General features: G+C 46.6%; 1 protein-coding gene across 2 annotated transcripts; it reads left to right on the top strand.

Moving 5' to 3' along the window:
• The first annotated feature begins 8,313 nt into the window (after positions 1 to 8,313).
• On the top strand, positions 8,314 to 8,830 carry LOC123084857 (subtilisin-chymotrypsin inhibitor CI-1B-like). 2 transcript variants are annotated; one of them, XM_044506399.1, is made up of 2 exons: positions 8,314 to 8,406; positions 8,493 to 8,830. In XM_044506399.1, the coding sequence occupies exon 2, from the start codon at positions 8,503 to 8,505 to the stop codon at positions 8,716 to 8,718; it is 216 nt and encodes a 71-aa protein (XP_044362334.1). In that variant the 5' UTR covers positions 8,314 to 8,406; positions 8,493 to 8,502; the 3' UTR covers positions 8,719 to 8,830. The 2 variants fall into 2 exon arrangements, with proteins under 2 accessions (XP_044362334.1, XP_044362327.1); XM_044506392.1 differs by having other exon boundaries at positions 8,355 to 8,406; positions 8,482 to 8,809.
• The last annotated feature ends 5,730 nt before the right edge of the window (positions 8,831 to 14,560 follow it).

Here is a 14,560-nt window from a genome sequence, read left to right as displayed (position 1 = left end):
GCGCCACAACAGCTCTCAGAAAGGCGGAGCCGCGGCAGCGGTGCATGGCTCCCATGCCAGATATGTAGTGTTCTCACTTTGGTGCATGTGCGCGTCTAGTAGCCTCGAGCAACTTGTGGCACGAGCATTCTCCCTTTGGTTCCTGTGCGCATAGCGTACCCGCTGGCGCATGGGGGACGGATGCATGGACGACAACGTTGGCCTCATTGTGGCTGCCTTGTTGCGGCACTCATTGTTACCTTTCCTCGCCCCCTCCCCGCATGCCACAACTCGGCAAGGTCCCAGCCACCTAGGAGTCCCATGGGTTGGAGAGAGAGAGTACCCTCGTCTCTCGCCGGCGAGCATCACAAAAAGCAACAGTATGTCGTGGCGGCAAGCAGCAGCAGTACGTCTTGCTAATTTTTTGTTTTGGAAACTGCCAAGGTAGTTATTACTCCCTCTGTCTCATAATATAAGATCGTTTTGCATGTGATATTACATACCTCATGTATGGAAGCTGTGTGTATTCAGGAAAGTGAACATTGATGGAGGGATGCATCCAACGCTCCAGCAAACTTTCATCAACGGCCATCCCCTGGAGTGATCGAAAGCTAGGGGATCAAATTAAGTGGTTTTCTTATCACACAGACATCCTTCACTCAAATCGTTTGTATTGTTACTATATATTGCACATGGTTTCCTTTATTTAGCTGTGTCCAAAGAATGATCGACACGGCATGTTCATGAAACATTTTTCTTGAATCACATGAACATTTTTCTACGTTGTATAAGAACTTTCTAAAAGTTCACTATCATCATTCTAACACATGAAGATTTTTTCTAAATGCCATGAATATTTTTATTGAATATTATCATCATTTTATAAAATTTGCACGTACACTTTTTTTACACTACATGAATTTTTAAATGTGTGATTATCATTTTTAATAATTGAACTAAATTAATTTTTAGAATATATGTAATCGGAATATTTAAAAAAAAATCAACAGTCGCTCCCCCAGCCATCGGGCCCATATTTGCCTGTGTGCGGAAACATGTTGCAAGGTATTTAACTAAGGCCAGAGCCCATTACGCGTAAAGGTGCAGTCTGGTAATGGCCAGAACAGAACCACAGTTTGGCAAAAATGCGCAAGAACATCTTTGATTTTCGCCCATGGCAGGAGGATTTATTTTAGGAAATACAAAAAGCAATTAAGTGTTCAAAGAAATAACAAATTAATTCGAAAAGGCATTCCAGACAAACACTAAAAAACATATGGAAAACTTCCAAGTGCATATTTAAATGGAACAACTAAACAAGAACAACACAAGTTCAATTTTTTTTGCAGGGAGTGCATATTCCAAGTGCACATTCAAATTTGCTAGAGCACGTCATAGATTTGGTAATTTAACCGCCTATACAATATAAATGTTTGAATTCCAAAAGCAAAATTTAGATATGTTTTTACATAAATTTCTGATACAAGCTACAAATTTACATAAATGCTATTTTTTTCAAGAGTCCTTATGAAGATACAAGTAGCTTAAATTTTAATTATACTTAAAATAGCTAGATATTAATTTAATGGCCAGTTAGTATAGAAATGTTTTTCAAAAAATTGCGTAACTATGCGATTAAAATTATAATGTAGTATGTTCCATGTAGAAACAAATTGAAGTACTGCAGGTATGTCCCTTAAAAAAGGTATTGTACATAAATATTTTTGGAAGCTAGTATACAAGGTACCTCCACTTGTTGTCTCAAACATAAAAATATACAAATTATTACATATGACGATAGAAATGAAGATATTTTGGTGCACACTAATGTGAAAGGAATTGTAGTGCAAACTTGAAGGGAAAGAAATAAAGAAATAAGTTTGTGGAGTGTAAGTTATTTTTTTGGTGGATTACAAACTTCTTAGCTTGCCTTGAATGTGATTATGCAGATCCTTAACAATAAATTTGATTCTTGCTAAGAAAAGTTCTTTATCCGTCTGGATGAGTTGTATGCAGTGTTGTGTTCTCCTAAAAAAAAGGCCGGGCATGTGATGATTCTTGTTTTGTTTGCAGTGTACGTGTAATCCAGGACCAAGATATGACAACCTTCCATGATGTTCCGTGCAAGATTTCATTCACCCTTTTCTGCTCGAGGTAGATAAGCATCACTTTTATCTGATGATGTGTAGGCACGTAATTCTCTAAAAAAAGCCAAATGGGATATCTTCGTTCAAGCTACCACCATCCATGTGAAGTTAGCAAGGAGTACACCTTTAGCTTACTTTGTGTGCAGAACTACACAAAAAAAAGGAGTTGAGCCTGATTGCCTATAAATAGACATTAAGGTGAGGGCATGACAGTTCAACATATCATAGTCACACAAGCGATTTAATCAGCCTCATAGGTTAGTATGTGCATGCTTGATCTTCTCTGTTATTATAGTTTTCTGCAGGTGATTTTCTGTGACAATTTTTCGGTTATTTGTTTTGATCATAGGAAGCAAGCGTCACAAGGATGAGTTCTATGGTGAAGGAGACGGAGGGAGGGAACACCGATATTGATGGCCATCACAACCAGAAGACAGAGTGGCCAGAGCTGGTGGGGAAATCGGTGGAGGAGGCCAAGAAGGTGATTTTGCAGGACAAGTCAGAGGCACAGATCGTAGTTCTACCGGTGGGGACAATTGTGACCATGGAATATCGAATCGACCGTGTCCGCCTCTTTGTTGACAGTCTCGACAAAATTGCCCAGGTCCCCAGGGTCGGCTAGCAAGCCTAAGATCTAGTCTGCTCCTGGCGTATATGTATTGTAGCTTGATAATCTCTTCTTGGATATAGCAAGACTGACATATATAGATCATATACAATAAGAGTTGATGCATGGTAAGTGAATGGATAATAGAATAAGTCAGAGAGCGCGTAATATGGTTATGGTTTGTATGTAAGCATGCTTGGTGTCATATATCTGTTTACATATGGAGACCATACACTCCATCCGTTCTAAATATTAGTCCTTTAGATATTTCAATAAGGACTGCATGGGATGTATATAGGCATATTTTAGAGTGTAGGTTCACTCATTTTGCTTTGTATGTAGTTCCTTATTGGAATCGCTAAAAGGACTTATATTTAGGAACAGAGGGAGTGTTTCAGAAGGTAGAATTGAAATAGCTTATGTGGAAACCCAGAATGTGGAACTTTTTTTTTGACGGGGTAAAACTTTTATTTCTCATATAATGGCAAGATCGTTTACAACATGATGAGAAATAAAATCTGGGATGGTACCTTCCCAAAACTCTGAAGATCTATTAGCTAGAGATGACTTAGCTATGCAATCAGCAACGCAGTTTGCTTCCCAAGGGCAGTTACTTACTTCATATTTCGCATAATCCAGGCCCATCTCTTTGCTCTCTAGTAGAATAGCCGCTTCTTGTCCCAGGACAGTTTCAGAATTGAGAGCACTCACTGCATTTGAACTATCCGATTCAATGTATACTACGTTACAACCAATCTTGCCAGCCAAATAGAAACCATTCCGGATAGCAATCATCTCTGCCGTATCCACTGACACCACATGCGGTATGAACCAAGAAGCAGCCGCTATAAAGTCACCATGCTCCTCTCTTGCCACTGCTCCTGTACCAGCAGCCAAGTTTTCGGCACTGAAAGATGCGTCAACATTAATTTTAACCACTCCTCTCATTGGCTTGTGCCACATATGATCACGCTTAATCATCGGCTGGTTCGGTGTGAAAGAGCGAATAAAGTTTGTTGCTAGAACTCGTATTGCAATGGAGGTTTGGTACGGATGTCAGACTATCTCACCCTTAACAATTTGTCGTCGTTGCCACCAAATATACCAGCTTGCCACTGCAGCTAATTCGGTCACGGATAGATCGTTTTTTGAAGTTTGACGATCTAAGAGAGTAGCCAGAGTGGATGCGCCTGATCAGTCCTCCGTCACAGCTTGCAGAACTTCAGACTCGAGTCCCAGCTCCTTCCATACATCCTTTGCCCTCTTACATGTGAATAAGCAGTGTTGCGAATCCTCATATCCTGTCTTGCATATTGGGCATTGTCCCGTCACTGGAATATGGCGGTTTGCAAGGGTACCATAGCATGGTAAAACTCCCCTAATCACCTTCCACACGAAGTGCTTAACTTTGCCAGGAATTCTCAGTCCCGACACACGTTTCCAGATATGATTTGGACTGCTACCTTGTGCTACACTTAGGTTCTCCCTGCCTCCAAATTGGTGTTGGAATTGCACATGATAAGCTGATCGCACATTGAAGACGCCCGATCTGTTATAGTGCCATGATACAAAGTCTTCCATCACCTGCACTCTGAGAGGTATTTGCAAGATTCTATGTGCATCAACTTGCCAAAAAACATCTCGTATCAATATCTCATCCCACTGCCCAGTATAGGGATCAATTAACTCCTCACCCTTGGTCAGCATAGTAGCTCCCCTTGGAGTTATAATTTTCCTTGTTTCACTAGTTGGGATCCAAGGATCATTCCAGATATTAATCTGTGAGCCCGTACCCAGAATGTGGAACTTGAAAAACATAAACGGCAAGATAACCGTCAAAACCATAAAAGTAGCAGAGCCACCTACTAAAATAAGAGCTGATGCATGGGCAAACAAGCAACGATGTTGGTATCCTAGTACTCCCCACCTTTTGCCAGGACCCACGTCCCCAAAGAAAAAAACAACTACCCAAGAAGTTGGCTCCACCACCAAGCACATCCATCAACTATGGGTAGGGTGTGAGCTCTTTGGTGACTACTCCATGAAGAAAATGAGAACTATGGATGCCACTATCACCGGAAACACCTTGGTCTCAAGTATTTCGCTTAGAGAATTGCAGATCACTGCCTCAATGAGCCCATGGGAAGGTTTGACATATCTTACCATTGGTGCGTCCCCTCATATCCAGATGACCATTATACGACAAAGAAAATCAAACAAACTATTTTGATGATGCTTTCAAGGAGGACAAGACGCCCCACAAGCACCGTCAATGGTGGCGTAGACACTTGTCGACTCATAGCTTTGGCTCAAAGTATTGCTTCATCTGCCCAATGAACCACGGGGAGGAGGCCTAACATGAACTTGTGCCATATTTGATATCAGTAACACCTGACGACACATGATTTGTGACAACGGTCTCAATTACAACACAATCTCTTATCTAACCATGGTCAATGTTAGGAGATATGTTCCATGTCAATCACGTCTAAATCTGCACCACTCACTATCTCCTATGTTATTATCCTTCGGTCCATGAAGCTTAGACAATATGCATCATACTCTGACATTTCTTGCTTATGGATCCAATCCTTGTGTCAAATATGTTAGAATAATCTGAGGCACATCATCAATCGTTCGAGGACCAAAAAATCACATGAGGCATGACACTGAGATCGTTAATTAGGCTCACCAACATGGCTACATCAGGGGCATGACTACCGGTACAAATCCTCTGACACCACCACAATTCCACACTCCGGTCGCCCGGGCGCCGGCACACGCCGCCAACTCTTCCAACTTGTTTATGCTATTATGTTGGCATAGGCTACATCGTGTGTCTACCCTCTCATTATATAATAGGCCTAGGATACAAGAGTCCTACTAGGACAGTACACCATATCATGTCTACAAACTATACGACTCCAAGTCCAAGTGTAACCTATCTTGTACAAAATATTCGATAAAACTCTAACAAGCTCTACCCTTGCGAATATTGTCCATCACCTTAGATTCATCCATGCATCAAACCCCCATGTGCATTGGACTTCAGTTAAGCCATGAGCACCACTGCTACTCCCAGACTCCATGTGGCTCCACCTGCAACTGTAGTACCCTCTTTCTTCTTCATGGTCAACACTCAAGGACAATTAAGTTACTATTTACTCTATTTTGCGCTCCAAACTTTCAGAGTATCCATTCAATGCCATCACACACCTCCCATAATGTCACCTTGTTTGACAACACCATTGTATATTCACGCTGGCAGCTTCTTCACTGATATGTGTCAAAGTGACCAACTCACATATTGGACGTGACATATATGAGTTACTCAATATCCTAGCTCTCCTTGACCGCCTGTGTAAAACTTGAAAGAATTTCACCGTCACCCTGTGTCGCCCCAAGTCAAATTCACAGTTGTCTTTCCCTTTTCTAAATAGTCTCTTACATGTCCCACCACTATAGCACTCCGCCTCCTTCTGTACTTATCATCCACACTTTGCCATGTGTACTGCCATATCTACTTTCATTTTCTCCTCAACCTCATTCGAGTGGCATCCCTCGCTCAGGTATCCCTCACTCGGGTATGCCCTGCCATATCCCAGTGGGATTTTTGCGTCCCTGGGTGGAAGGGGACAAGGATCTCTTTCCTAGCGCCGGCGGCACACCCTTGACTCTGGATGCCCCGTTCCCCTTTATGATGGATTCTCCTGTGTTCTATGCGTCCATCGCCTTGGCTCGGCCCTGGTGTAGATTCTTGTGTGTCCGACTACCAAAGTTGGCTTTTCATACTCGCTTGGGTTCCTGGGGATGGTGGCGTTGCGGCCGGCAAGGTGTGCTTTTGGCTTGGGCAAAGCTTTTGTGGTGATCATCCATGTTTTGTGTGGCCGGATACTTTCCTAGCTCTCTGGAGAGCACCTCTTCTTACTGATGGTGCGGTGTCCATCGAGCCAGGACGAGAGTGTTGGGTCCCTCTTACGTAACAAAGAAGGAAGGATGTCCCTCTTAGGTAACCGAGAAGGAAGGATCATTGTCATCCAAGCCTGGTGGAGTCGGCTTGTTGGCGTTCTCCCTGGCATTTGACGCCTCCTTTGGCTATCTGGTCTTCTTAGTGATTTAGGATCTTGAGAGTGGTGGGCGACACACAGGCTAGTTGTGGTTACAATTATATTTCTTTTACTCGTTTTGTCTGTTGCTTTGTAAGCTATAATTCCAGCTCCATGCATTTTCTGGCCATTGTTATTTGTTGGCCTTGTGTAATCTCTGGCCGGTTGATGGCTTTGTTAAATCAAAGCCGAACACTTCTTGGGTTGTCTTCTATAAAAAAACATATGTTTCCCCGCCATTATTGCCCTTGTATTGTCAGAGTGAAACTCAAATGGCATTGGTAAAAAGAAAGAGTAAAACACAGATATCACATTTCTCCACACCAAAAGCACATGATACGGAGACGCATGTCCTTCGGGACCCAAAAATTCACTCAGAAGGATGTAGCTAGGTGGACGTGGATTTGTGGCACTCAGGTCTTAGGGCACCGAGTCCCTCGCGCGTGCATTTATTTTTCGCTTTTATTTTCAAACTTTTATATCTTTTGAACGCAATGTTCAAATTAAGTTTTGTTTTCATATCTATGTTTCTCGCGACGAGGGATTTCAAATAAGATTCATTTTGAATATGTTTTTAATTTTTTGAAAATAAATTTTACGTTACAACTTTTGAAACTTAGTACGGCTGCCCGATAAAATCATGATTTTTGTGCCGATGACCAATGAAAAAATTCCTTCAAATTTTATCTATGAAACTTTGTAAGAGTGAGTGAGAAATCGCAAGTTTCAGTTAGCAAATTGTAAGTTTCAATGATGGAAACATAAAACTTATTGTGCCCTTGTACAAGATCCAATTACTTCCTGAATCGTGAGGCAATCAAGTGGCTAGGCAGGCCTTGGCAGATGCGTGCCCGGGCACCTGCATGCTCCTATGAATTTCCGGTAACTCAGTAGTTAAATTATATTATAGTAAGTCCATGATTTTCTAGAGACTACATTATAATAGGTCCATAGTTTCTGGAGAGATATTATTATTATCCTTCCGGTAAGTCGGTAGTTAAATAATATTATAGCAAGTCCATGATTTTCTAGAGACTACAGTATAATAAGTCCATAGTATTCTGGAGAGATAATATCATTATCCTTCCGGTAAGTCGGTAGTTAAATAAAATTATAGTAAGTCCATGATTTTCTGGAGACTACACTATAATAAGCTCATAGTTTTCTGGATAGATAACATTATTATCCTTAATATTAATATATTATGATTTTAGAATACCTGAATACATTATCTCATATCAGTACGTGGAAGTAAGCATTCAAGACCATATCAATTCGCCAGCTACATGTAGGTTGCTTGCTTGACCCAACTTAATGGATGTGTCCACGAAGAAGCTTTGCATGCAAGTGGTGTGGCACGTGTACCTTGCTACTAGAACGTACCATGGATGGAAAACAAAGCTGCTACCTACTCGTAATCTCTCTACTATATATACATCACTCGACCAATGTGTTATGCAAATGAAGTCTCACGCACAGCGCAAGTCCAACTTGCTAGCCTGTCAATCATCGAATATCATCGGCCGTCCGCGCGTCCATCAGCTCGGAGAAGACCGTCCATTAATCGGTGAGTAGGAACTAGATGTGCCGCAATTGATCTTCTTGTTTAGTTTGTTGCTGAAATACCTCACTCCGCCTCAATTTATCAACCAGTGCTACGAAGATGAGTTCCTCCGACGACCTCGCCAGTGGAAAGAAGACTTCGTGGCCGGAGGTGGTCGGGCTGACCATCAAGGAGGCCAAGGAGATCATCCTCAAGGACAAGCCCGACGCCGACATCGTTGTGGTGCCGGTCGGCTCCGCCGTGACCGAGGACTTGAGGCCCAACCGTGTCCGCATCTTCGTGGGCACCGTCGCCCAGACCCCCCACGTTGGATAGGTGGATAGCTCTTGCTGGCTTGCTGTGGCCTGCATACATAGATGCTGGCTCACGGATAAATGAATAATAAGGAGGAATAAAGAAGTATGCAAGTCATGTGTGCTTAATCGGTGCTTAAAGTGTGCTTAAGCTGTAAGACGTATGTCTTGGGAACTGCTCGACACTCTAAAACGGGGTGTGGCTATCTCATTCTATAGACGTATCAAGAGGTACAATACAAGGCATGTACAAGACTACGTATATACAGTCTAACACCCTCCCTCAATCTTAACTGTAGCCTGAAGTACAAAGTAAGTTAAGATTGCGCCTACATCCTACAAACTGTGGTTGTGGAAGAGGCTTCGTGAAGATGTCAGCAAGTTGATCTTTGGAGGAGATGAACTTGATACAAAGCAGTCTCTGTGCAACACGTTCCCGAACAAAGTGATAGTCAACCTCGATGTGTTTTGTCCTAGCATGAAACACCGGATTAGATGAAAGGTATGTAGCGCCGATGTTATCACACCACAAAACTGGAGGATGAGCTGGAGAAACTCTCAGCTCCCGTAACAAAGACTGTACCCATATGATCTCAGCGGTAGCATCAGCAACAGCTTTATACTCAGCTTCAGTACTGCTACGAGACACGGTGGCTTGCTTGCGTGCATTCCAGGCGATCAGGTTAGGACCAAAGAACACTGCATATCCCCCCGTGGATCGCCGATCATCAGGACTGCCAGCCCAATCCGCATCAGAGAACGCCGAAAGGTCACAAGACGGTGCAGACTGAAGGAGCAGACCATACGAAGCAGTAGAGGAAACATAACGCAGGATGCGCTTGACTGCCGAGAGATGAGTGGTACAAGGTGCATGCAGATACTGGCACACATGGTTGACTGCATAAGAGACATCAGGTCTGGTGATAGTGAGATATTGCAGACCACCAACAAGGCTGCGATACTCAGTGGCGTCATCAGTGGAAAGAAGATCCCCATCAAGGGCAGACAACCGGTCAGTGGCAGACATCGGAGTGATAGCATGTTTGCATTGGAGCATCCCAACACGGCCCAGCAAATCCATTGAGTACTTTTTCTGACTCAAAGTCAAACCAGTAGAGGACCGTGACACCTCCAATCCAAGAAAATAATGCAAAGCACCCAAATCTTTGACAGCAAATTCCTCACCCAATGCAGACACAAGGCGATCCGCAGCAGCATTGGAGGAACTGACAAGGATGATATCATCAACATATACCAAAAAATACATCGTCACCTCAGGGCGCTGAAGGAGAAACAGTGACGTGTCAGCAGTTGAGGGAATAAACCCAAGAGCCCGGAGTGCAGAACCAAGACGAGCATGCCATGCACGAGGCGCCTGTTTAAGTCCATACAACGCCTTGACTAGATGACAGAGATGATGCGGCCGCGTAGGATCAACAAAACCGGGTGGTTGACGCATATAAACCTCTTCCTCCAGAATTCCATGGAGGAAAGCATTCTGCACATCAAGTTGACGAAGCGACCAACCACGAGTAACGGCAAGAGACAGCAGTATACAAATAGTAGTAGGCTTGATAACCGGACTGAAAGTGTCTTCATAATCAAGACCGTACCTCTGCTTGAAACCCTTGGCAACCAGCCGTGCCTTGTAGCGCTCAATAGAACCATCTGCATGACGTTTGACCTTAAACATCCAGCCAGAGTCAGCAGACTCAGCCCCAGACGACACTGCCGAGGCGGGGCTAGCCGGTGCAGCCGTCGTGTCAGCTGGGCCCGACGAGGGCAGCTCCTGTGCCCTGACAGGCGAGCTAGGCAAGCCGGGCGCTGGACCAGGTGACCCGATCGACGGGGCGGGCGACCCGGGTGCAGAGGAGGGCTACCCAGGCGCAGGCGCGGGCGAGCCGAGCGACGGGGCTGGCGACCCGGGTAGCGGAGCGGCCGAGGAGGGTGTAGCCGCGGGCACCGCCGACGCCCGCGGGGCGGCAGTGGAAGCACCGGGCTGGCGGGTAGGACCCGCCATGCATGGGCCATGCACAGGATCATCGTGGCCATCATGAGTGTCGTCGAGAATCTCATCATCCAGGAGTTCAAGGCGAGCATCGCGTTCAATACCTGCAGCATGGTTAGGAAGCAACACAGGAGCATTTGCAACATCCACAAATTGGTCAGGTGAAGGTGTAGCGGAGTGCACAGGTGGTAAACTAGTGGTAGAGTGGTTCGGAAGAGCACGAAACGGGAACACATTCTCATCAAACACAACGTCACGAGAAATGTAGACACGATTGGTGGGAACATGAAGACACTTGTACCCTTTGTGAAGAGAACTGTACCCAAGGAAAACACACTTCTTAGACCGAAACTCTAATTTACGCTTGTTGTAAGGCCGCAAGTGTGGCCAACATGCACATCCAAACACTTTGAGAAACGTGTAGTCTGGAATATCACCGAGCAAGAGTTCAAGAGGGGTTTTCATTTTCAGTAGTCGTGAGGAAAGCCTATTTATCAAGAAACAGGCGATGGAGAAAGCATCACTCCAGAACCGAAACGGGACGGAGGCATGAGCTAGTAAAGTGAGGCCAGTCTCTACAAGATGACGATGCTTACGTTCAGCGGTGCCGTTTTGCTGATGTGTATGAGGACAAGACACACGATGCAAAATCCCAAGCTTATTAAAAAACGAGTTGAGGTTGTGATATTCACCCCCCAATCGGATTGAACATGAATAATCTTATGCTTAAGGAGACGCTCAACGTGTGCTTGGAACTGAATAAAAACATTAAACACATCAGATTTACGCTTGATAAGATATAGCCAAGTAAACCGACTGTAAGCATCAATGAAACTGACATAGTAATTGTGACCACTAACAGATGTTTGGGCATGACCCCACACATCAGAAAACACAAGCTCAAGAGGATGTTTCACAACACGACTAGACTCTGAAAAAGGTAGTTGGTGACTCTTGCCCTGCTGACAGGCATCACAAATAGTTTCAGCACTTTTATTGGACACAACTGGTACTTCATGGCGATGCAGCACATGACTAACTATAGGAGGAGCAGGGTGTCCAAGGCGCGCATGCCAGTGCGTAGGTGACACATGAACACCACTGAACACCTGAGGAGAAGACGGCGTAGGAGATGTAGACGGTGCGTCAAGTGCATATAAGCCATGGCGAAGACGACCACTAAGCAGAACGGCCCTCGTGTCCCGATCCTTGATAAAGAAACGAAAAGGATGAAACTGAGCAAGGACATTATTATCACGAGTAAGTTGAGGAATAGACAACAAACTACGCGCAGCAGAGGGAACTCGAAGGACGTTAGAAAGATGCAGTTTGCGAAAATTGTGTGCAAGAAGTGATGCCTGACCAACATGGGAGATGCGCATACCTGCTCCATTGGCGGTGTGCAGCTGATCATGTCCACGATACAGTTCCTGAACGGAGAGCTTGCCCATCTCACTGCTGAGGTGATTCGTCGCTCCTGTATCCATGTACCACGCCTGATCAAGAGAGTACGACTGGGTCCGCCCGTGGTCGTGTCCGGCCACCGCAGCTGCAGCCTGCTTATCATTCCCTTTGCCATTGTTGCCAAGGCCAAGGAAATCTTGCTTGTAGCGTCGGTGGCAGCGAGAGGCGAGGTGACGGTCTATGCCACAAAGCTGACAAGCCTGAGGAGCGCCGCAACTGGAATAGCAAGCAACTAGGCGACTCCCTCCTGTGATAGTCGGCGCATTGCCCCGCGAGGCCTGTGACGGGGAAGCCGGTGGTTTTCCACCTGATGGGACCGGCTTCTGAGGTTTGCCACGTGTGGCGGCGTTGGCGGAGACGAAGCTGGGGGAGACACGGCGCGCCTTAATGCGCTGCTCACGCCCAAGGAGGCGCGCATAGAGCTCACGACGCGGAAGTGTATCATCTCGACCATGGACGTTCTCAATGAGATTATCATAATCGTCATCGAGCCCGTTGAGCACAAAGGTGGTGAAGTCCGCGTCCAGAAGTGGCTGACCAACAGAGGCCAGAGTGTCTGTGAGGCTCGTCATCTTGTTGAAGTACTCCGTGATGCTGAGATCGCCAAGTTTGGTCTCGCCTAGCTCGGTGCGTATAGAGTGCGCACGCGCCTGAGACTGGGAGGCGAAACTGGTGTGGAGGGCCGCCCACGCCTCCCTGGACGTAGCGGCGAAGATGACCATCGATGAAACACTCGGCGTGAGCGAGGACTGGATGGCTGAGAGAATAGCCTGATCCTGCGCCACCCACGTGTGATATGCCGGATGGTGAGGAGGTGGGCATGGGATGGACCCATCAACATAACCCTCCAAGTAACGACTGCGGAGGAGAGGCAGGACCTGCGCACGCCACGACAGGTAGTTGTCCGTCCCGAGCTTCACTGGCAGCAGGTGCGAGAAATAAAACGGCGATGGCGGTGAAGCACGATCCTGTGGCGGTGGCGCGTAGGGACCCATAGCCGGATCCATCTCGTGAGGTGGCGCGATGGCCAAGGGCGCGCCATAGCCAGGGGCACCAGCGTACGGGTCCCCTGGTGACGGAGGAGGCACGGCCCCATAGGGCAGCGAAGGCGGCGCCGCGTAGGGTTGGGGACGCGTCGGCGCCCCGTAGGGCTGCTGCGGCAGTACGCCGTAGGGAGCCATCGGCCAGGCGGCCGGCAGCGGTGGCGGAGCACCCGGAGCAGGGGCGCCATACCACGAAGGGCCATAGGCCGGACCCGAGCCACCGTACGGGTGCGGGGCGGCATACGGCGACACAGCGGCAGCACCGTAGGTTGGTGCAGGGGCGGTGCCGTACGCCGGCGGCTGGCCCTGGAAGGGCGGCGGCGCTGGTAGGGCACCCGTAGAGGTCGAGGGCGCCGGGCCACCAGAGGATGGCGACGGAGGGAGGTCGCCGTGGGTGGCGCCCGATCCGATCGGGGACCTCGCGGGCGGCTGGGTGTTCCACCACGCCGAGATCGCGGCCAGGGGCTGAGAGGCTAGAAACGGCGACGAGGGCGCGACAGCAGGGGCCGGCGCATGGGGCGGCGCCGAGGCGGTGTCGGGAACGGGAGTAGTAGTCGGCGCGGCGGCGGCGGCGGCGGCGGCGACGGAGGCAGCGGAAGACATCATAACCCTAAACTGATACCATGTAAGACGTATGTTTTGGGAACTGCTCGACACCCTAAAACGGGGTGTGGCTATCTGATTATATAGACGTACCAAGAGGTACAATACAAGGCATGTACAAGACTATGTATATACAGTCTAACATAAGCGGTGTTGTGGAAATTTTTATTTTATTTTAACTCGTTTTGCCAACTTGTATCGAACTATGTATGTGATGGCTACTTTGTATAATAATATGGATGCATGCATCATTTTGATGCTGCGGAATCCTTCTTTTGAAAAAAAAAATCGTGTGCTTGATCGGTCAGTTATGTATGTGCCAAACTGTGAAGTTCCAGCCAGGGTAGATTAAGACAAGCCTAATTAATCTTCGCAAAAAAACAAGCCTAATTAAATTTGTGCATATCTCAATGCCATGCATGTAATTTCCGAGCAATCCCAAGTTTACAGCTCAATTTTAATCACCAATTCTGGACAGAAATACCTTTCCTCTAAATAGTTTAATCACTATTTCACTACCAAGAAAATATCCAAAAAAGATAGATGTGTACCTAAGGAAACGACCGAGCACCTAATCATGCTTCGTGTGCTTGCGCGTGAGGTCTGGTCTCACATCCTGAGATGGATCTTCCTGCCGAACCAGACATCCAGTGCTAGGCGACGCCCTCACCTGGCGGTCTGCTCCTCAGCAGAGCATCCCTCGCAAGCTGAGAAAAGGTGTCAGATGGTTGATCCTCTGCTCGCTA

This window comes from Triticum aestivum, chromosome 1B, assembly GCF_018294505.1.
Source record: "Triticum aestivum cultivar Chinese Spring chromosome 1B, IWGSC CS RefSeq v2.1, whole genome shotgun sequence".
NCBI classification, from domain to species: Eukaryota; Viridiplantae; Streptophyta; class Magnoliopsida; order Poales; family Poaceae; genus Triticum; species Triticum aestivum.
Note: the sequence above shows the minus strand (reverse complement) of the source record. Positions and strands in the feature narration are given on the sequence as shown.

Coding starts and splice junctions, on each gene's coding strand:
- LOC123084857 (XM_044506399.1), top strand. CDS start 8,503: ATGAGTTCCTCCGACGACCTCGCCAGTGGAAAGAAGACTTCGTGGCCG.